The sequence below is a fragment of the Pseudoliparis swirei genome, chromosome 11, assembly GCF_029220125.1.
Source record: "Pseudoliparis swirei isolate HS2019 ecotype Mariana Trench chromosome 11, NWPU_hadal_v1, whole genome shotgun sequence".
Lineage (NCBI taxonomy): Eukaryota > Metazoa > Chordata > Actinopteri > Perciformes > Liparidae > Pseudoliparis > Pseudoliparis swirei.
Window position 1 is genome coordinate 6,819,897 of NC_079398.1, and position 23,307 is coordinate 6,843,203.

The window sequence follows — 23,307 nt, forward strand, 5'->3', positions numbered from 1 at the left end:
ATATTGACGGTAAATTAATTCGATCGGGAGCGGGCGAGGGTTTTGACAGTTGGCGGAAAAATCCACGTGACACAATATCCGGCTGTGCAAAGTTAGCGGAAAGAACCACGTAAAACAACATCCGTTTTTCTAAATAAGATGTTAACAAATGGTACACTAACATATAAAAGTAACAACTGAACTGATTTTGTATCTTTATAGATATATAGATAGATCGTTTCTAAGATTGAGCTAAAATTATGCTAAAATTAAAACAGTTTTATTCTACCAAGTTTAGACAAATAAAAGTCCAACTTGTGGATGTTCAAAAAGCATATTTCTGATTATTTGAGGTCCTGTAAATATACTTTCCCCAAGAGTTACAGGAAATGACTGATACAGATGTGTTCAGGACGTCTCTGACTTCCCCTAGACTGGCAAGCAAACAAGTGTACTGTCCCAATTAGGTGTTTTTTCAAAGTAAATGTCTTACATGGGACAGTAAAATTGTTTGATTGCAAGTTTAGGGGAAGTCAGAGACGTCCTGATCACATCTGCATCCGTCATTTCCTGGAACTCTTGGGGAAAGTATATTTACAGTATATTTCCTTGGTACAATAAAACTGTTTTAATGTAAGCATTATTTTAGCTAAATCTTAGAAATGATCTATCTATATGTCTACAAAGATACAAAATCAGTTCAGTTTTTACTTTTATATGCTAGTGTACGATTTGTCGACGTCTTAAATTGAAAAACGAATGTTATTTCACGTGGTTCTTTCCGCTAACTGTGTCAAAACCCTAGCGTGCTCCCGATCGAATGTGAAGATCAGTAGGCTAAGGTATACAAAAATGTCAGTGTCTGCTGATTTGACCACGGAGATCCGAGTGTCTGCTGAGTTGACCGCAGTCCAGACAGACACACTTCAACTACGAAATGTAACAGACTGTCTCATGTGTTTTGGTATTGGAGATGGTACGTCCCTTCGGGGCTGCTGTAGAGCGGGAAAGTAACGGGACAAATAAATAAAGAGGGAAGCTGAACGGCATGTCTGATTTCCCGATTCCGTTTGTTAACCTATGTTATAAGTGCACCTCACAAACGAATCCAGAACGCTCGGTTACATTGGTGGTAGCGGTGGGATTCGTGTGTGGCAGAGAAATAAACACCACAAACTATGCAACTAGTTAGTATTTTCTGTGTGTGAAACGAGTGATTCGGTGTTGTGTCTGTGTGCTGCTGCTTAGGTTCAGCATGCTGACTGCTGTCAGGGCCGCCAGACGCTCCCTCAGACATTTCAGGAGCTTCTCTAACTCTGCCATCCACTCAGGTAAAACACAAACAAAGCTGTCTAAATATACTATAAGAGCCAAACAACCAAGTTTCTGTTGCCAGAAATAGCGGAGGAAACACTTTAAGGATTTGGAAAGGCAAGTAAAGTCAGACTCCTGGTTTAAAATGTTCTTAAGGAAAAGGTCAAAGGTTTCTCGTTGAACAGATACCCAGAGTAAATAACTGATAGTAACTGGAACTCAACAGCATCAAGAGATATTTAAGTTCATTTTAAATTAAATTATATTTATTTTTGTATAGCTTAAAATCATGAATTACAAATTAGACTCAGAGGGCTTTACAATCTGTACACATACGACACCCCGGTCTCAGGACCTCACATCGGATCAGGAAAAACTCCCCAAAACACCCTTTCAGGGGGAGAAAAGGGGAAGAAACCTTCAGGAGAGCAACAGAGGAAGCAATAGATGCATGTTTATAGAATAGATAGATAGATAGATATATACTTTATTAATCCCCAAGGGGAAATTTGTCGTAGCAGTAGCAGCACCAATAAACCAAACACACATGAATAAAAAATAAAAAATAAAATATAAAAACAGGGATGAAAGATATAGAAGCATACAAAGCAAAATATAAAATAAAATATATATGTATATATACAACATATATGCAGACACAATACACAATACTAATAACAATTAAACTAAATATAAAAACACCAAATATAGACAGTGTGCAAAATGCAAAGTGTGTGTATGTGTGTAGTGCAATGAATTGTGTGTATGTGTGTACTGTAAATAAATGAAATGTGTGAAGTGCAGATCAACATAGTGTGGATATGAAGTTATTGTTGTAGTTATTGCACAATGATCTGGCAAGAGGTGATCTGTTATAGAGCCTCATAGCCGTCGGCAGGAATCTTCTCCTGTATCTGTCCTTGTGGCAGCGGAGCGTGAGGAGACGTCTGGAGAAAGTACTCCTCTGTCCCTGTAGGAGGTGGTGGAGAGGGTGGTCCGGGTTGTCCAATATGGACACAAGTTTCTTCAATGTCCTCCTCTCCACCACCTGTTCCAGGTGCTCCAGCTTGCAGCCGATGATGGAGCCAGCCTTCCTAACCAGTTTGTTGAGACGGCTAGTGTCACCGGCTCCGATGCTGCTCCCCCAGCAGACAATGGAGAAGTGCAGTACACTGAACAGCATAACAGAGTTTCAACACATACAGGACTGTCTCAGAAAATTAGAATATTGTGATGAAGTTCTTTATTTTCTGTAATGCAATTTAAAAAACAAAAATGTCATGCATTCTGGATTCATTACAAATCAACTGAAATATTGCAAGCCTTTTATTCTTTTAATATTGCTGATTATGGCTTACAGCTTAAGAAAACTCTAAAATCCTATCTCATAAAATTTTAATATTTCCTCAGACCAAGTAAAAAAAAAGATTTATAACAGCTGAGTGTTTGTCAAGGCTCAGGAAACCCTTGCAGGTGTTTCGAGTTAATTAGACAATTCAAGTGATTTGTTTAATACCCTACTAGTATACTTTTTCATGATATTCTAATATTTAGAGATAGGATATTTGAGTTTTCACTAAAATACAGTGATTAATCTACAGTAATTAATCTTACTTTGTTACCTAATGTTTTAACCAGATTTAGCTCGCTAGCAGGTTGAAATGACATTACCACAGCTAAGATTAGCATGAAATAACATTACCACAACATTAGCCGGCCCAAAAAATATAAATATATTAGCTACGTACCTTTGAAATTGTTGAACCAAGTGGGTTTGAATATGCGCTCGGGCAGAAAATGCGCTCCAAATGCGCTCCAAGTGGGTTTGAATATGCGCTCCGCTCCAAGTGGGTTTGAATATGCGCTCCAAGTGGATAGCGCATTGATTGGATCAGAGTTTTGGGGGCGGGACCACCTTCCGGCACCTTCCAGGCAGCCGCTGCCTGGAAGGTGTCGGTGAGGGCTCAAAACACCATCGAGCGACAAGCTCATGATTTAATATAAACTTATAGAGCTATATTCTTCTACAGATTTGTCTTCTATTAATTAGACGTGCCTGCCAACAATGCAAGGTCAGACCTAGGTGGGCTATAATGGACCAATGAAGTGTCTCCAATCTTGAATTCTGTGTTGGAGAGGCGGCTTCTGTCTGCTCATTAAACGTCTGCTCTCAGTTGTATCTGCTGCTTATGGATTTCAGAGTATTACCGTGAATGTTTCTATCTATGTATAGCATGGGCATAGCAGAGGTCATCCAGGTCATATATATTTATTATATATCATTTATTGATTTATATATTATATATATATATATATATCATTTATGATTCATATATATAGAATTCATGATTTCATTCATGATTAATCTTTGATTTTTCCAATTCATTTTTTATGAGATAATGTGAAAGAATACAAAATACTACAGGGCACCTTCACCAAAAAAATAAGCAGTTATATTGAGACCAGCTTTCGTTGACTGTTTGTGGCAGAGAAGTGTGTGTGTCGATTGGTTGGATTGTGTTACACATACCGTCTAACCTGTAAAATATTTAACAACTTCGGAACTGATTGATGATCTTTATTGGTGATCGTCATGCTCTCTCGGCCTCGCCCCTGAGTGCCCTCCTGTGTCTGTGGATCTGCTTCGTTTGATGGTAATAGTTCTCCCTTTCCTCTATTTCTGCCCCCCTTTCAATTCAATTCAATTCAGTTTATTTGTATAGCCCAATTTCACAAATTACGAATTTGTCTCGGAGTGCTTTACAATCTGTACACATAGACATCCCTGCCCCAAAACCTCGCATCGGATCAGGAAAAACTCCCAAATAACCCTTCAGGGGGAAAAAAAGGGAAGAAACCTTCAGGAGAGCAACAGAGGAGGATCCCTCTCCAGGATGGACGGGTGCAATAGATGTAATGTGTACAGAAGGACAGATTTAGAGTTAAAATACATTCAATGAATATGACAGAGTGTATGAATAGTTCATAGTAGGCATATTCCACGATGGAGACCTCCACGATCCATCAGGCAGATGGCGGTGGGGAGGAGGAGTGGGCGGAGTCTCAACAGTGGGTGGAGTCTCAACAGGATAGTGGCGTAGTCAGTAGCAGAAATTCCACGACCCAGACCTCAATGATCCATCAGCAGATAGGATCTATGCCGTCTCATAGGGTCCGATGACCCCATGAGACGTGAAGTCACAAGGACTCCGGGGAGAAAGCAGAGTTAGTAACGTGTGATTGAGAGATGAAAATTCATCCCTAAGGAGAGAAAAGATGAGATAGGTGCTCAGTGCATCCTAAAACGTCCCCCGGCAGCTATAAGCCTATAGCAGCATATCCAGGGGCTGGACCAGGGCAAACCTGATTCAGCCCTAACTATAAGCTCTGTCAAAGAGGAAAGTCTTAAGTCTACTCTTAAATGAGGTGACTGTGTCTGCCTCCCGGACTGAAATTGGAAGCTAGTTCCATAAAAGAGGAGCTTGATAACTAAAGGCTCTGGCTCCCATTCTACTTTTTAAGACTCTAGGAACTACAAGTAGTCCCGCATTTAGTGAGCGCAGCTCTCTAGTAGGGTAATATGGTACTACAAGCTCCTTAAGATATGATGGTGCATCACCAATCAAGGCTTTGTACGTTAAGAAAAGAATTTTAAAAGTGATTCTTGATTTTACTGGGAGCCAGTGCAGAGCAGCTAGTGCAGGAGTGATGTGATCTCTTTTCTTAGTTTTAGTGAGAACACGAGCTGCAGCATTCTGGATCAACTGGAGGGACCTAAGAGACTTATTAGAGCAGCCTGATAATAAGGAGTTGCAGTAATCCAGTCTCGAAGTAACGAACACGTGAACCAATTTTTCTGCATCTTTTTGAGACAAGATGTGCCTGATTTCTTTAAATATTACGTAGATGAAAGAATGCAGTCCTTGAGATTTGCTTTACGTGGGAGTTAAAGGACAAGTCCCGATCAAAGATAACGCCAAGATTCTTTACAGTGGTGTTGGATGCTAGGGCAATGCCGTCTACAGAAACCACATCACCAGATAATTGATCTCTGAGGTGCTCAGGGCCGAGTAAAATTACTTCGGTTTTGTCTGAGTTTAACATCAAGAAGTTGCAGGTCATCCATGTTTTTATGTCTTTAACCCTCCTGTCGCCTTAGGGTCATTTTGACCCGATTAAATATTTAACCCTCCTGTCGCCTTAGGGTCATTTTGACCCGATTCAATGTTTCACCCTCCTGTTTACTAACATATTTTACCCTTTGGGTTCAATTTGACGCCAGCAATTGAAACCTCCAGAAAATTATTAGAATTAATATTGTTTTCCAAGTTTAAGTGTGAGGCACTTTATGTTTGTTTGTTGACTACCGAAAGAACACCGACATTAAACATTGAATGGGGTCAAATTAATCCTAAGGCGACACGAGGGTGTAATATTGATTCGGGTCAAATTGACCCTAAGGCAACACAAGGGTTAAGACATGCTTGAATTTTACTTAGTTGGTTGGTTTCCTCTGGTTTTATCGATAGATATAGTTAAGTATCATCTGCATAGCAATGAAAGTTTATGGAGTGTTTCCTGATAATATTGCCCAAAGGCAGCATGTATTAGGTAAATAAAATTGGTCCAAGCACAAAACCTTGTGGAACTCCGTGACTAACGTTGGTGGTTATCGAGGCGTCATCGTTTACAAATACAAACTGAGATCGATCTGATAAATAGGATTTAAACCAACTTAGTGCCGTGCCTGAAATGCCAATCGACTGCTCCAGTCTCTGTAATAGGATGTCATGGTCAATGGTGTCGAATGCAGCACTAAGGTCTAACAAGACCAGTACAGAGATGAGTCCTTTATCTGCTGCCATTAAGAGGTCATTTGTAATTTTCACCAGTGCTGTCTCGGTGCTGTGGTGTTTTCTAAATCCTGACTGAAACTCCTCAAATAAACAATTATGATGGAGAAAGTCACACAACTGATTTGCGACCACTTTCTCAAGGATCTTGGAGAGGAAGGGGAGGTTAGAGATCGGTCTGTAGTTAGCCAACACCTCTGGATCCAGAGTGGGCTTCTTCAGGAGCGGTTTAATGATAGCTACTTTGAAGGAATGTGGTACGTGGCCTGTTAGCAGAGACACATTGATAATATCTAATAGAGAGCTGCAAAATTAAAGGCAAAACATCTTTAAGCAGCCTCGTCGGGATGGGGTCCAAGAGACAGGTAGACGTGTTAGAAGTAGAAACCGTTGACGATAATTGGTCACGGTTAATGGGAGAAAAGCCCTCCAAATATACACCAGGGCATACAGCGGTTTCCAAGGCCATTCCACTTAAGGACAGATTGGCACTGGTTAAGGGCAAGAGATTATTAATCTTGTCCCTAATAGTTAAAATCTTTTCATTAAAGAAGTTCATAAAGTCATTACCACTGAGGTCTATAGGAATACTCGGCTCCACAGAGCTGTGACTCTCTGTCAGCCTGGCTACAGTGCTGAAGAGAAACCTGGGGTTGTTCTTATTTTTCTCTATTACTGATGAGTAATAGGCTGCTCTGGCATTACGGAGGGCCTTCTTATAAATTTTAAGACTATCTCGCCAAACTAAGCGGGATTCTTCCAGATTAGTTGAACGCCATATGCTTTCAAGCTTTCGTGATGTTTGCTTTAGTTTGCGGGTCTGAGGGTTATACCAGGGAGCAAACCTCCTCTTCCTCACTGTCTTCTTCTTCAGAGGGGCTATCGAGTCCAGTGTCATTCTCAGAGAGCCTGTGGCACTGTCAACAAGATGATCAATCTGGGACGGACTAAAGTTAGACCAGGAGTCCTCTGTTATATTGAGACTTGGTATTGAATCAAATGCAGAAGGAATCGCTTCTTTAAATTTAGCCACAGCACTGTCAGTTAGACATCTGGTGTAGAAACTTTTGACTACCGGTGTCCACTCCGGTAGTATAAATTCAAAAGTTATGAGGTTGTGGTCTGACAGAAGAGGATTCTGTGGGAAGACCTTTAAATGCTCAATGTCAACGCCATATGTAAGAACAAGATCAAGCGTGTGGCCAAAGCTGTGAGTGGGTTTCTGTACTCTCTGACAGAAGCCAATCGAGTCCAACAATAAGATGAATGCAGCACTAAGGCAATCATTAACAACATCCACATTGATATTAAAATCTCCTACAATAATAACTTTATCAGTTTTAAGAACCAAACTTGATATAAATTCTGAGAATTCAGATATAAACTCTGAATATGGACCTGGTGGCCGGTACAGAATCACAAATAGAATTGGCTGTAGTGTTTTCCAGGTTGGATGTGAAAGACAAAGAACAAGGCTTTCAAATGAGTTGTAGTGTAATTTAGGTTTAGGATTTATTAATAGGCTCGAGTCAAAGATGGCTGCTACTCCACCTCCTCGACCGGTGCCGCGAGGAATGTGAGTATTAATATGACTTGGAGGAGTCGATTCATTTAGGCAGACATATTCTTCATGGCTCAGCCAGGTTTCAGTTAGACAGCATAAATCAATGTGATTATCTGATATTAAATCATTTAGAAACACAGCTTTAGATGACAGAGATCTAATATTTAGGAGACCCCATTTAATAGTCCTGTTTTGTTGCACTGCTGAAATAATGGTGTTAACTTGTATAAGGTTATTGCGTACGACTCCTCTTCTGCTTTCTTTTGATAGAATTAATTTAAGTTTAAGTGGCCGTGGGATAGACACAGTCTCTATGGAGCTCTGGGGGACACTGGGTGACAGGGGCGTGGGGCTACTCTGTTTCTGCTTTATGACATGAATCCTGCGTTGTCACAGATATGGCTGTCCGTTGATCAACTTGGTTATGTTTGCAGAAACGAGACGCGCTCCGTCCAACATGGGATGGATGCCATCTCTCCTCATCAGATCAGGCTTTCCCCAGAAAGTCTTCCAGTTGTCTACGTAGCCCACATTATTCGCTGGGCACCACCTCGACAGCCAACGGTTGAAAGACGACATTCGGCTATACAATTCGTCTGTCTGCAAATTTGGGAGAGGGCCAGAGAAAACGACGGTGTCCGACAATGTCTTGGCATAAGCACACACGGATTCCACATTAATTTTAGTGACTTCCGACCGGCGGGCTCGGGCGTCATTACCACCGGCATGTATTACAATCTGACTGTATCTCTGCTTGTCCTTAGCCAGCAGTTTCAAACAAGACTCCACGTCGCCCGCTCTGGCCCCCGGGAGGCACACGACTGTGGTCCGCGGCTTCGCTATTTTCACGTTCCTGACAATCGAGCTCCCGATAACCAGGGTGTGCTCCTCAGCGGGTGTGTCGCTGAGCAGGGGAAACTGGTTGTAAACGTGAAGTGATTGGTGCACAGCGAGCTTCTGTGTAGACTTACTACTCCTGCGCAGAAACAGGATGTTTAATGATTGACCACATTCTCACACCTAAACATTAATCCTAGTCAAGCAGACCAGAGCGGCAGACGGAGTTGTTCCCCATTGCCGTTTGCATTGGCACCGTCTGAGCCGAGAATCTGAAATAGGAGAAAGTAGTCTGAGTATCTAACAAAAGCGTGTGCTCCATAATGGAGCCGTCGCATCATTTACATTCCCTGAGTCCTGCTGAGTTGAGGTCGTTGATCAGGCAGGAAGACTCCAGAATACGCACCACGACCGGGTTAGCTAACGGTAAGAACCAGTGGATCACCAGTGTTGAGGAAATGTTACTTCCTGTATTCTTGTTGTTCTTAGTTTGTACTCTAGGTTGAAATGCACTTATTGTAAGTCGCTTTGGATAAAAGCGTCTGCTAAATGACATGTAATGTAATCTAATCACCTCTGTGCTGTTGCATGCTACACTGAAACTAAAGAAGAAATTAGAGAAGACGATGATATTAATAGCTATGATTGCATCCAACATAATAGTAAGTCTACAGAAAAAAATCTATTTTGGATGTCCATATTTATTAACATATTCCATGAGTGGTATATTTACCTTCGCATTGAAAATGTGGAAGGTAATATTTTGATCGCCGTGTATTTATTTATTTATTTATTTATTTGTATGCGTGTTATTCGCATAACACAAAATGTATTAAACCGAATCGCATGAAATTTGGTGGGATGATTGGTTATTATCCGGGGACCATTTGATTAGATTTTGGGATCAATCGGGTCAAAGGTCAAGGTCATGAAAAGGTAAAAATCTTCTTTTTACCATAGCATAGTCAATTTTTATCCAATTGGCATGAAACTAATGCCAAAATGTTCATAATGCCCAATCTTGTGATATGCGAAGGTATGCACTCTACCAAGTGCCCGTTCTAGTTGATACTAGTTTCTACATTCCTGTCACATCTACCCTCCCCTGAAGTTGGTAACTGTTGGTACTGTATTGTCATAATATTAATATCTGGGTTGCTTTTTTGTTTCTGATGTGATTACAGTGGATGGGGATGTGGCACTTGGATGGACACCCGAACTGGTCATCTGATTAGTTTCTGTTTTGACGTGCATCAACTGTGTGTGTGTGTCTGTGTCAGGGTACCAGCAGGCCAATGTCGTCATCCTGCCCAGACATCTGGCCGATGACTTTGAAGTGTTCTGTCGCAGAAACCCCGCCCCCTTGCCACTCCTTTATCGCAGCCAAACAGGGCAGACTTCCTGTCCGCCTCTTGCGAGAGATGCAGACATAAGGTAGACCACACATGCACGAATGCCACACAATGAGCAACTGTCCAAAAGACCTGATATCAATACCAGTATCAAGTCGGCCTCTGCGATTACCAAAGTCCATGCACCGGTCTGATATTACTTCATCATCTCGTTCATTAGCTCATTCACGCCACACAGGATAGAATCCATTACATTTTTCCTCTACCTCACATCTTTGTGCTTTACTTTATTCTAGCAGACCATACACTTCACACATTGTTTGTGTCTTTCTGTGTCTTCAGGACAGATATTTCTCAATACTATGTGTATGAAGAGGGTTGCCCGGTGAAAACCGTCTCAAGTCTGCAGTTTTACAGCACTCAGCAAAGGTATTTAAAAATGACACGGATCACTGCACTAAAAGGAGTTTGGTTTAGTTCAAACATGCAGAGAATATATATATATATATATATATATATATATATATATATATATTGTATGTCTATAAATACAGCAGCATCATTTGCAAGCATAATGCATTTTCTCTCTGTTAAATGACATTCCTGATATTGATAATGCACAGCCTGTCACTGTCACACTCCCGAAGGAATCAAAGCGCATCTCTCACCTTGACTTTGTGATCCTACCAGCCTCACTCCTCCTTTTTGTTTCCCCAGTGCTCCCAGGACTGCGTCCGGGCAGCAGGCTGTACATCACGGCCCGTGGTCAGACATGATTTGCTTCTATCTGGGCTGCAGTTTTGGCTTTGAGGACCGACTGAAGAAAGCTGGAGTCCCAGTCAGGAACGTAGAGCAGGGCACAAACGTCAGCATGTACAGGGTATGGCACAAATATCTACAAAGCTGTATTTGCTGCAAATTTATTGTCACACAATCTGAATTATTTACCTGTTGTGACAAGGATCAGACCCAAGTGCAGGTTAAACAAGCACACAGGGTCCATTCTGTGATGTACTGCAGCTGTATTGGCTTATTGGCAGCCGGGGTTGCTTTATCGGACTGGTTTCCGCCCAGTTGGGCTACTTTTGCTTAAGCATGGCTGGAAAAAATAGCATTGGGCTGGTCGAAAAAATTAGTGCTCCTTGACCTCAGTCAACTCAGCAGAAAGAGTCTGCTCTGTCCCTTTGTATAGAGTGCATGAGTGGGATCAGTCCAGTCCAGTTTATTGTTCAAGCGAACACCCAGGTACTTATAAGATACTGTGGACGGTTGGTGAGGTAGTGCAGGATCTTTACATCCACATCAGGTGAAAGGTGTAGGAATTACAACACATTTTATACATGGCACCTCCTTTTTAAGGGATCAAATGTAATTGGACAACCGAACATAATCATCAATATAATTGTCAATTTTAATACTTGGTTGCAAATCTTTTGCAGTCAATCACAGCCTGAAGTCTGGAACCCAGAGACATCACCAGACACTGGGTTTCATCCCTGGTGATGCTCTGCAGGCCTCTACTGCCACTGTCTTCACTTCCTGATGCTTCTTGGGGCATTTTCCCTTCAGTTTGGTCTTCAGCAAGTGAAATGCAGCTCCATTGGATTCAGGTCAGGTGATGGACTTGGCCATTGCAGAATATTCCACTTCTTTGCCTTAAAAAGCTCTTTGGTTGCTTTGGCAGTCTGCTTTGGGTTATTGTCCATCTGCTCTGTGAAGCGCCGTCCAATGAGTTCTGAAGCATTTGGCTGAATATGAGTAGATAATATTGCCCGAAACACTTCAGAATTCATTCTACTTCTTTTGTCAGCAGTCACATCATCAGTAGATACAAGGGAACCAGTTCCACTGGCAGCCATACATGCCCACGCCATCACACTACCTCCACCAGGCTTCACTGAGGAGGTGCTATGCTTTGGATCAGGAGCAGTTCCTTCTCTTCGCCAGACTCTTCTCTTCCCATCATTCTGGTAGAAGTTGGTCTTTGTCTCATCTGTCCATAGGATGTGGTTCCACAACTGTACATCTCTTTTAGATGTTTTTTGGCAAACTCTAATCTGGTCTTCCTGTTGTTGAGGCTCACCAATGGTTTACATCTTGTGGTGAACCCTCTGTATTTAGTCTGGTGAAGTCTTCTCTTGATGGTTGACTTTTACACAGATACACCTACCTCCTGGAGAGTATTTTGGATCTGGCCAACTGTTGTGAAGGGTTTTTCTTCACCAGGGAAATAATTCTTCTGTCATCCACCACAGTTGTTCTCCGTGGTCTTCCAGGTCTTTTGCATTGTGAAAAAGAGCTTTTTAAGGCAAAGAAGTGTAATGTTATGCAATGGCCAAGTCCATCACCTGACCTGAATCCAATGGAGCTGCATTTCACTTGCTGAAGACCAAACTGAAGGGAAAATGCCCCAAGAAGCATCAGGAAGTGAAGACAGTGGCAGTAGAGGCCTGCCAGAGCATCACCAGGGGTGAAACCCAGTGTCTGGTGATGTCTCTGGGTTCCAGACTTCAGGCTGTACTTGACTGCAAAGGATTTGCAACCAAGTATTAAAATTGATAATTACATTGATGATTATGTTAGTTTGTCCAATTACATTTGATCCCTTAAAAAGGAGGGTCCACATATAAAATGTGTTGTAATTCCTACACCATTCACCTGATGTGAATGTAAATACCCTAAAATGAAAGCTGAAAGTCTGAACTTAAAGCCCCATTATGTAGTTTTTCCCTTTTAGCGCCCCCTTCAGTTTTTGAGGTATTTAACGTTGACTTCAGTGTCGTAAATACCCAGTTACGATAGATGCAGCCTCGCATAAACTTGTATTGAGTTGGGATCATTTGTTGTCCTGTATTATAATTATTATTATTGTTATTATTTGTACGTGTCACGGGTTATAAAAGGTGACGAGGGGGAGGTGACACGAGGGTTTTTTTGTTTGCTGATGGAAATGTCACTCTTGCCTGTCTTCAAAACTTGAGAGCCCTGCTAATACGAAGACTGCGCAGGAACACTGTGAACTGGGCCCAGCACCTACCGGACTAGGGTGAAGTAGCGCGGGGATTGAACGCGGCGCCTCGCCACGTTTCTGCCTGGTCGGTCAGCTGTTTGCCGGCTTTTGGGGGGAGGGGGGTGTGTGTGTGTGCGCGTGCAGTCATTTACTTTTGTTTTGGGGGACTGCAAAGTCTTTGGGACTGTCGGGATCCGGGGAGTATACTTTGTTTTGAGTGGGTTTGATTGTTTGTAGTGGATGTGTTCATTTTGGGGGCTTGTAGATGCATTGAATTTGATTTAATATAATAACATTTGGGTTTCCGCATATCGACTGTGTGTTTTTCTTTTACGACCATTTGAGCAGAGAGAGTTAACACCAGAAATCGCAGATCCGCCCATTCCCTTTTTTTTTTAGCGTATTGTACCTTTTCCCCTTGATTGAGTTGCTAAGGGCGAATTGTTACAACATAACCAAAAGAATGACAATTAGTTTAGATGAAATACCGATCGCGTTTTCAGCCTATATACGTTGTTTTCTAAATGTTTGAATGTGGAGTACGTGTGATCGAATACAATATTGTTGACAACACAAAAAAGCTACATAAAAAAGCTACCCTTATACTGTAGCTGCGAGCGTGGAGTGGCACTATATGACATTGCGTAATCACTGCCAGAAAGCAGGTCGAAGTACACCCGCCCCGGAGCGGGCGGCTCCAGAATCTTACAAAGCGGAGTTATTTCCCCACAGACCCCCGATGGCAATGGCGGAGACGCAAATCGCCATATTAAAAGTCATTGTTTCGGCACAATATTTTTCAAGCTGTTATTTTAAGGTACAATTGTTACATAGTGTTGCTTTAAAGCACATCTTGATTGTTTCATTCAAATCCATTGTGGTGGTGTACAGAGCCCAAATGATGAAAATTGTGTCAATGTCCAAATATTTATGGACCTGACTGTATTTAAATTGAAAGGTTCATTATTAATTATTGCATTTGCTATTTGTTCCAAACAGAAACATAAAATCAATCAATTGTTTATTCATCAATAAAATATTTTAGCACAGTTTGTCATCAAGAAAAATAGACATTTTAGCATAAATATATGCGTCTGTGTGTGTGTGTGCGTGCGTGTGTGTGTGTGTGCGCGTGCGTGTGCGTTTGTTTATGTGCGTGTGTGCGTGCGTGGTAGACTGCAGTTCCGTGTATTCCTGCGGCAGTGTTCAGCTGCCCTCTAGTGGTCACTATGCGTCCTGTTCCAGCTGGCATGCTGGATGCAGCAGTAGAGGTTACTCACCTCAACCCGCTTGCACATGGAGCTCCTGTACACATAGGAGACCCAGGTAAACACACACACACACACACAGTTCACACACACTAAGAACCTTCATTTACAAATACATAACTGTACTTGTGTGTGGAGCTCTCCTCGGTATACAGGACCTGTCCAGACCAGACTATGGGGAGCAAGTACAGCTGCAGCCTGGCGATGTCCCAGTGTTCTGGGCCTGTGGAGTGACTGCTATTGAAGCAATAATCAACAGCAGTGAGCAATATGATTGGCTAGTGCTGCATTCACTCCCTAACATCCTCATAGTATCTACACACAACCTGATTTTGTGTCTCTCCAGAGCCTTCTCTGGCATTCAGCCACTCACCAGGCTGTATGTTCCTGACTGACATCCCAGACTCGTGCTCTTCTTCTCCCACACCTCCACCCTCTGAGGGCCCCGTAGGCTCTCCCTCCATGGATCACAGTCTTGAACTGATTCCCTTCTGCTTTTTGGTATCCCACAATCCCTTGCTGTACAGCTTGGCATCTCAGAGGGCCGTGGAAAAAATCCGACAGCTGGCGACAATTATTGGAGAGGACCCAGGTAAACATGGAGTGGAATTTGATTTTAGTTTAAATTATTGGCTGGAATTAACAATTGGCATTGCTCAAGTGATAACGGTGTCCAGACTGAAATATCTCAACACATATTGGATAGATTATTATGACATTTTGTATAGATATTACAGATATGTCAGCGAGCGCCATTATCAGCTCAAAAACAGACTTTAAATTAATTGAAACTCATTTAAATTGGATCAATAGTTTAGTTTGTGACCAAATAACTGAAAATACTGATCCATCAGCTTCTGCTGTACTTTAGTGTTATCTTAGCATGTTAAGCCAACATAAAGTAGGATGGTGAATATAAATAACCAATACTGCTCATGGAATCCCAGTTACACGTCGGTGGATTTGTGACATCAACCCAGTTCGGTGTCTTCACTCTGTGTCTAGCAAGTTACATGTCCGCTGTATTAATCTAGTTTATTGCCACAGTATGAACTCGAAATTAAAAAAAATTGCGTTATATAATTATTTCATTAAAATCTGGATAACTGCATTTTATAGCACTCTGCCAGTTGCAGCAAGGAGCGATTTATAATTCAATAGCTAAACAAGTATGCGTTGTGTTAATATGTATACTGCAGCTGTAAAATCGAAACAATGCCTTGATATAGATCAATCTGACTCTCTGTAGAACTGCTGGGTTTGTCTCTGTTGCCTTGGCCTGTAGCGTTATGAAATTCATGAGCAGAAGCTTTTAGAACATTAAGAACAAAACCACAGTCTTTATATTCCTTTTTTTTTTCTTCCCATTATCCATACCGGTTATCCTCATTAGGGTCGCGGGGCGCTGGAGCCGATCCCAGCTGACATTGGGCGAAGGCAGGGTACAGCCTGGACAGATCGCCAGTCCATGAAGTCCATTTATATTATAAATTATAAATGAATCTGAATCTAATGTGAACACAAACAGAGACCTTAAACGTGGGTCAACGGCTCAGCCTCTGTTAGCGGTGGGGATGTGTGTCAGTACCATGTTGGCTGGATGTGGATGTGAGTTTGTCCCTTTTCTCTCAACCAGGTCAACGAGGGATTCAAGCTTTATTTGTTCAGGATGAACTTCTGCGCTCCTGCCTGGCACTCTCTCATGCGTGCTCTGTTGCCATAACTACCGGCTTTCCAACCCACTACATGCATAGGTAGGTATACCTGCACATACACGTACTGTTGGAGCTATTTAATTTGACATTTGTATTTAGGTTACATTTTGATATGTTAGCTGTTTCTTAAGATAGTTGTAGTTTAGTTTAATATATTTAGTTTTAGGTTCACTGATTGGGTAACACTGGGCACCTGTGGTTATATGTAGAGGTGGGTAGGCACAGGACCAGCATGCACATCATCAGCCAAGAGTGTCAGCGTTTTGTTTGTTCTTTTTTTGCAAAATAAATGATCAAAATCAACATACCGGAATGGACGTTACTTTTCTTTTGCCTGCGTCAACTCCGAAACCCACAGTGCATCAGTGGCAATCTGATTTATAGTTTTGTTTCATTTAAAAGGACAAATGGCCACTACACGTACCTATGAACTTGATACAGTCATATTTACGTACAACGTCATGGAGTGGTTCTCTTAAACACATTGTTCTAGTCCCCATTCATTTGAATGGCTCGCACCTTGAAACATGTTGGTACATAGTTCATTATTCAGTATGTGACTTGTTTGGTGCCAAGGTTATGTTATGCAATCCCGCCATAACAGAACCGTTCGCATGATGTCTTTTAACTTCAGACAAAAGAGAAGTCACAGATGAGAGAGCAGCAGGCCATTAGCACTGAGTCACATGTTCCACTCCACAGCTTTTAAAGTCTGAGTTTCGAAAAATCTCCGTTTGTTCTCTTCAGCTGCACCGTGGCAATAAGCAATGTCTGTTTTTTGAGCACAATTCCCTCACTTCTTTGTGATTTCGGCCCAGATTGTTGCCACCCAGTTAGTAAAGATGCAAAAGCAAGGGCTTCATCAGTGGGTCATAGGCTCAATGCCATTGTGGTACCTCATTCAGCAACAGATAACAAACAGACATTTATTTAAATTAGAATGTGTCCCTTTCCCCTTCAGTCCCCCTGACGAGACCGACGGCCCACCTGGAGCCATTGCCATGGCAACCATGCTGCTGTCGCTTGGGAAGCAGGTGACAATGGTGACCGACAGGAGAGCCTTTGAGATGAACCAGGCCCTGATTAATGAGGCTGTGAGGACAGGTGGGGAAGAGGTGAACCTCAACACTGAAACAATCTCATTGTCCTTCATAAGTGCATCCAATGTTTGTGTCTGTAATTCCACCCTTAGGTGTGCTGAAAACTGCAATCCCATTGGTCACTTTTGAAGCCAGCAGCCCAGACTCTCCACTTCACTTCCTGTGTCACGATGGAGACCCCAGCAAGCCCAGGTGAGCCGACCTGTCATGCAGGAAGTACAAGGACACAATAAAAGAACGATTAGTGCTGTTGAGAAAGTAAACCTTAAATATTTCCATATTTATTTTGAATCATCAGACGTACAGGCACAAATATGTGGGACCTGTATTCATTAGAGGAGAGATGTCAGACTCTCATGGCTTCCCGTGGAAATATGATCTTGAGCAGTTGGGGTGTGGGTACTGTCACGTCACGGGCTGTCCCTAGTGCCGACTAGGGTAGGGCAGCGCAAGGGAGGAGTAAAAGGGGAATGTTTATTCATTCAAACAAATCAAAAAAGTCCATCACTCAACAAAAAGCGTCCTAGGGGAGAAAAAGGTTCCTTAAACAAAAAACAGTCTGGGAGATGTAGTTTCAGCCAGAGCGGCCATTTTGTAGTGTGGCCGCTGTATCTGAGTGGGAATATAGCGTCCCTCCACTACCTGTCCCCTTGTGATGCCACCGGCTCCATACTTGATGGGAACCGGCAACCCTCCTGTTCCCAAGCCAGGCCCCACTGACTTAAGGAACTACCGCCCCAAAAAGTACTTCACATCAGGACTGATATTCTGGATTAGTGTGTCCTTGTCCTTCAGTGAGGGTCCCTGGTCTAGATCTCTGTTAGTGATCACACTGGACTTAAACATAACTGGTGTAATCGGCATTATTTAAAGCGTTGAGTCTCTCAGCTTCCAGGGTGTGAATGGAATGTGCTCCTAATGAATTTGTTTTAGGTATGACCACCTTGTGGCGATAGAGCGCACTGGACGTGCGCGAGATGGAAATTACTACAACATGAGGGGAGTCAACATCAAACATCTGGTGGACCCCATCGATGACTTGTTTATTGCTGCCAAGAATATATCAGGAATAGTCACTACAGGTAGGTCACACATTCATTTGAGTCTTTTTCATCATGCTTTACTTACACTATAATTTAGGGATTCAAATTGAAAGCAATAATGGCAGAACCGTGATAATGATTTCATAGCCTGTCAAATAAATAAACTGACTGCATTTTTTTCCTCCATTGAAGTCAAATTAACATATTTTACGAGCACACAGAATTATGACCCTGCATATGTGTCAACGCATCTATTCTCACATCTCAAATACCTCACATAATAATGTTTAGTTCTGAACATTTTTATTAGTGAAACCATTCTTTTAAAATCCTATTATGAAGTCCATCAAATTCTTAAAGTGGAGGAACAATCTGTCACTTACCCAACTCATACAACTAATCTTTAAATGGCTCAAGCGTTGGCATGATAGAGCGGCAGGTCCTTTGAATAGCTAACGGGGAAATTTGATGAATCCAACAAACTTTTTTGTTTCTTTATGTGTCACATAAAGAAACAAAAAAGTTTGTTGGATTTGCTGACTGAAATAATTGATGCACCAATCTAATCGAATAATCTAATAATAATCTAATGTCTCTTACTTTGGGGATGTAACCAACTTGAAAGTAAGTCAGAGTTCTAGAAAATCTGTTAATATGTTCCTCTTGCTCAATAAAGTGTGTTGCATTACCCTAGTCTGTTCTTCTAGAAATGATTATGAACATTATTCTGAATTTGTGCTCTCCCTCTCTGACCCTGCAGGAGTCGGGGATGGTGGTAATGAGTTGGGGATGGGCAAACTGAAGGACAAGGTGGAGGAGCTGATGCCCAACGGGGGTCTCATAGCCTGCGTTGTCCCTGCTGACTATGCCATCACTGCTGGTGTGGACTTGCAACTCATCACACTCAAAGTTAACGCCGCAGATTATTCTGCTGCTGTTGTTATGGCTGCATGACCACAGCACAGACATGCTTTTTAATACATGCTCCTGCAGGTATGAATGCATAATATGCACTCTGAAATGCAGGTACACACCAACAGGGCTCCATTCAGAGTTCAGAGACAGGATGTCCAACATACACACTGAACACCTGGCCTCTCCATAACCTCTTTGTATGTGGTGTGAGAAAAAGCCCATGTCAGGAGCAACTGTATTATATCTGCCCTAAACTGCCATGAAAGGGAGATGTGAAACCAAAAAGAGGAAATAGGCAAGAAATAACACACCACCTTTCTGGTTTCTCTGAATCATTATAGAGCAGTGACGTGCGGTATATGACCCCAATATAGGAGCTTAAGTCACCATTCAATTGGCAGCTTTCACATTGACTACTGCTTGTTTTTCATATTTCACGTCAGCATTCTTTACACACACATAAGTACGGTACATATTTGATTCCACCAATTTATAGCGGCTGAGTGAAAGAGCACATTTCCTCTGCACCGCCGTGTGCTTTTCATTTGCCATCGCAATTCCACAATTCATACTCAATCAATACAAATAAAAATAGGCCATATAGCCCAATGCAGCATATGTATGTGGTCTTAACTTCACTTGTAAGTGAATTCTATTCGTCTTTCCTTCTGGACAAAAATGACTTTGTTGTAAAAGTCTACCTGATCTTCTTTTAGTTTTAAAAGTGCAGAAGAAGAGCAGAACAAGAATAAACCCGACCCGCGGCCTCTAGCACGCCACCTTCATGGAGGTGGAGGTACTGTTGGCCTCCCCTCTGCTTTTTCACTGCGGTTCTATGTCAATCAGCAAGACTAAATCTACACATATGTGAAGTGCACAACCTATTCTATAGGAAGAAAGGACCTATAATAAAAGGGTCTACAAATATCACAATAGTGACAAACAATGAGAAAACAACTCAACCCAGTTTGTGAGGGATTGCGCAATCTGAGGTAAAGCACAGCACGTCGTTGCCCCACCTTACCGTCTCCTTTCGGTTTGAACAGGATGTGCGCACATTCAACGATTCTCATTAAAAACGCTTGAAATGATTGGAATCATATAGAAGTTACATTAATAGCACAGATCACTAGATACATATTAATAGTTACTTTATTATTTGTTTTTAACTTTTCATGATGTCATGGCTCTGCTTCTCCTGGCCTAACCTGACTGCTTCATTTCACTACATCCAAACCATGTCAGTGTCCTGACATCCAATAACATTGTCAGTTATCTTGTCTAAAATAAGTTGGCAGTAAGGTCATGTTATGAGACCAATCAGCTGACCTTCACATGAGCAAAACACACACTTTCCTCTTTTTCTCGTTGTTTTGTGTCTCTTTGTGGTAATTTTGCATCATTGTAGTCGTTTAGTGTCACTTTGTGTGTCCCTTGTTTTTAGTAGTTTTGCCTTGAGTTGTTTCATGTCTGCGGTTGTTTTGCTTCTTTTTGTAGTTCAGCATCTTTATGCAGGTGCTTGTGTCTTGTTGTCAGTTTGTTTCACTTTGTAATTGTTTGGGTCTTTTCATATATGATTACTCATTAAGAACCACCAATGTCTGTTGTTTACCTGCCTTCTGCCATTCTCACCAACGTCCTTCCCTCCTGAAGGGGTGTCTAACTGGGGAGGCTACGCTGTGGCCTGTGGGCTCTACCTGCTGCACACCTGCCCCTCCCACCAGCGATACAGAAAGAAAGGACTGGGATTTGAGCACTCCATCCCCCAGGAAGAGCTCCAGGACTGGACTGCTAACCTGCCATCTGTGGACAAGGTGACACTCATACACACACTCCTTCGTAAATATTCTCTTGAATAAGCGCTCTTTTTGAGATTTCCATCTGCTTTCTCGGGTGCTCTCTTTCAATGTTGTGTTTTTTAAGATGTAAATCATGAGGAAAGTAGAACATGTATCTTCTTGATTTACATAATACTTTTGTATACAAAGCTTAGAGTACTACGTTAATATGCAGTAACTGAATAAAATAAAATAAACTATAAATATAACTTTAAATTATAAATCCGGGGTCTGCTGCCTCTGCGACCGATCCCGGATTTAGCGGATGAAAATGGATGGATGGATGGATATTTCAATTTTATTAACTTTTTCATGAGAGCCCAAAGACCACATTCACAGCTCTGCAGTTCCCAACTGCTCTGCAGACATTTAGGCTTGTTTACCTCATTTGTTTTGAGCCGTGGGGTTCTGAGCAGTGGCGGTGCGTCCATAGAGGGCGCTAGGGCGCCGCCCCTCTTAAAATTTTGAGATGAAAAAAAAAAGAAAAGAAAAAAATACATCCTGTCAAAAAACATTATATACCAAATCATTTAAATAGTAAATATACCGTGTTGACACGCTAAATGTGTGTGGGAGACCGTCAGCCTGTCAACAACCACTTAAGTTAATGTGAAAAAATATAATATATCGCCACTCATTATCACGGAGAGAAGCCCCTCCCCATTTTCGGGGCACCGGCCAAACGTGTGTGTGCGGCAGCGAGCAAACATTTCACAGTCGTTTCGGCAAGGACGGCTTCTCATTGGCGGATGAAATGTGAATCTTGGGGCGCAAAAATGTGCGCTCTGGCCTATGACATCGTTTTATTATTTCACGTGATTGGACTATTCGGCAGATCAGAGACCGGTATCGTTCCCTCAGCCAGAGAGCTCCACGGCGCTACGGGAGCAGGTTGCTAACGGAGCTGTTAGCTGGAGCTCAGTGAGTAATGCGCTGTTTAGTTTCCCCTGTCTGTTGTTCCAAAGTCCTGGGACTGAAACTCTTTGGACTACAACGGGGTGAGGGATCTAAAGAGCTGCAGACAAGTGTAAAGCATGAATCTTGCCGCAGTTATCTAGCTAACAGCATGAAGCTAACTCGCTAACAGCATGAAGCTACCCGTTTGCAGAGCAGAGCAGCAGAAGGAGACCGAACTGGCATCGAAAACACAACGAAGAAGTTCTGAAAAACAGACACATTCCCTCCAGAATAATGGAAACAGGCTGGTTACAGACATGATTGACTTTAACCAGAGAGTTATTGAGAAGTTTGCCAACTTTAAAGAGAGGAGGCTACTTTTCTTTACACATAGTGGGTCTACTCTGTCAAACACCCAATGTAACATGTGATCTCTTTCTGACTCTATTCTGCTCTGAACCTCTTTCATGTGAGGGTGAAACTCTTTTATTTTGCAAACCTCTGAAACCCAACCCAATGTTTCTTAAAGCATTCTGCTCTGAACCTCTCATGCCCAAAGTTACAGTGTGTTGATAGTTGTTGTTGGACAGTGTTGAGCACGGTGTGTTCTTGAAATAAAGCTCTTTTTTTTACAATATTCTACTCAAAACCTCTTTTCTTCTCATTGTTGAGTGCTATTTAAACCGCGTCGCCCAACTGCGCCCCCCCCCCCCCCCCCCCCAAAAGAATTCACCAGCCGCCACTGGTTCTGACCTGCACATCAGCATCATTTCCAGCAGCAGCAGGCAGCTGTTTTGAGTAAAACCCACGTACACTACCTGCCCAACACCAGTAAATGTCCGAGTTAGACTAGCTGGTGTGCACAGTGGACACAGTAAATACTGGAAATGTGCCTGTTCACTGGATGTGTGAGCAGGGAACTTTTGCTAACACATTCACTATCGCTATAACAGCTTCATAAGTTGTGTTACGTGAATGTTGTGTTTTTAATGAAATAGCTATACCTGTGGTATTTCTCTAGGAATGCCGTTGACACACACACACAAACACGCTCTCTTTGTCCTGCAGGAGGAGTCCATCCTCTCCACTCTGGTGCGTTTTGGGATAAGAAGCGGGAAAACTGGTAACCTGGCGATGGAGGTGGATGGTTTGACCTTTCACCCCACACACTCCGACATCATCACCAGACTGCTGGAAGTCACACGAGGCAGCACCACAACGAGCCTTTGATCGAATCGTTCTGGTTGTTCTCAAAATGGAAAAGTGAATTATCTTAAGTGTGGGATTAAGTATTAACACGGCTTTGATGAAAGTAGCCATTAAGCTCAGGGCTCTGAGAGAGAAAGACACCTGAGCACGCACGCACACACACACACACACACACATACCCGTTTTTACTACCCCGTGGGGACGCCTGACTAGAAGCAGCCCGGTGGGCTCCACCCTTTCTGAAGGATCTAGAGACATAGTTTTAATTGCTAAAATCATGATATTTTTTTGTTCACATGAAAATGACTTTAAACCTCAAACACTCTCTCAAAAAAAAAAAACCTGAATTTCCTCTCCCCATGGGGACCAAATTCAGGTTATGTATAATGGCATACACTTAACACCACGGTTAG

At 42.2% G+C, this 23,307-nt stretch overlaps 1 protein-coding gene across 1 annotated transcript; it reads left to right on the forward strand.

Annotated features, from left to right (window-relative positions):
- Positions 1-1,234: 1,234 nt before the first annotated feature.
- dglucy (D-glutamate cyclase) lies at positions 1,235-22,915 on the forward strand. The gene is made up of 14 exons (XM_056426029.1): positions 1,235-1,310; positions 9,828-9,981; positions 10,242-10,322; positions 10,617-10,779; positions 14,085-14,235; positions 14,316-14,438; positions 14,524-14,769; positions 15,814-15,931; positions 16,854-16,996; positions 17,085-17,184; positions 17,926-18,074; positions 18,796-18,915; positions 20,604-20,764; positions 22,754-22,915. Exons 1-14 carry the CDS (start codon positions 1,235-1,237, stop codon positions 22,913-22,915), a joined length of 1,947 nt encoding a protein of 648 aa, XP_056282004.1.
- The last annotated feature ends 392 nt before the right edge of the window (positions 22,916-23,307 follow it).

Excerpts from the sequence above, each read along its gene's own strand:
- dglucy (XM_056426029.1), top strand. The coding sequence starts at position 1,235 with ATGCTGACTGCTGTCAGGGCCGCCAGACGCTCCCTCAGACATTTCAGG. Across the intron at positions 9,982-10,241 it reads GCGAGAGATGCAGACATAAG|GACAGATATTTCTCAATACT; the intron begins GTAGACCACACA and ends CTGTGTCTTCAG. Across the intron at positions 14,439-14,523 it reads TGAAGCAATAATCAACAGCA|AGCCTTCTCTGGCATTCAGC; the intron begins GTGAGCAATATG and ends GTGTCTCTCCAG.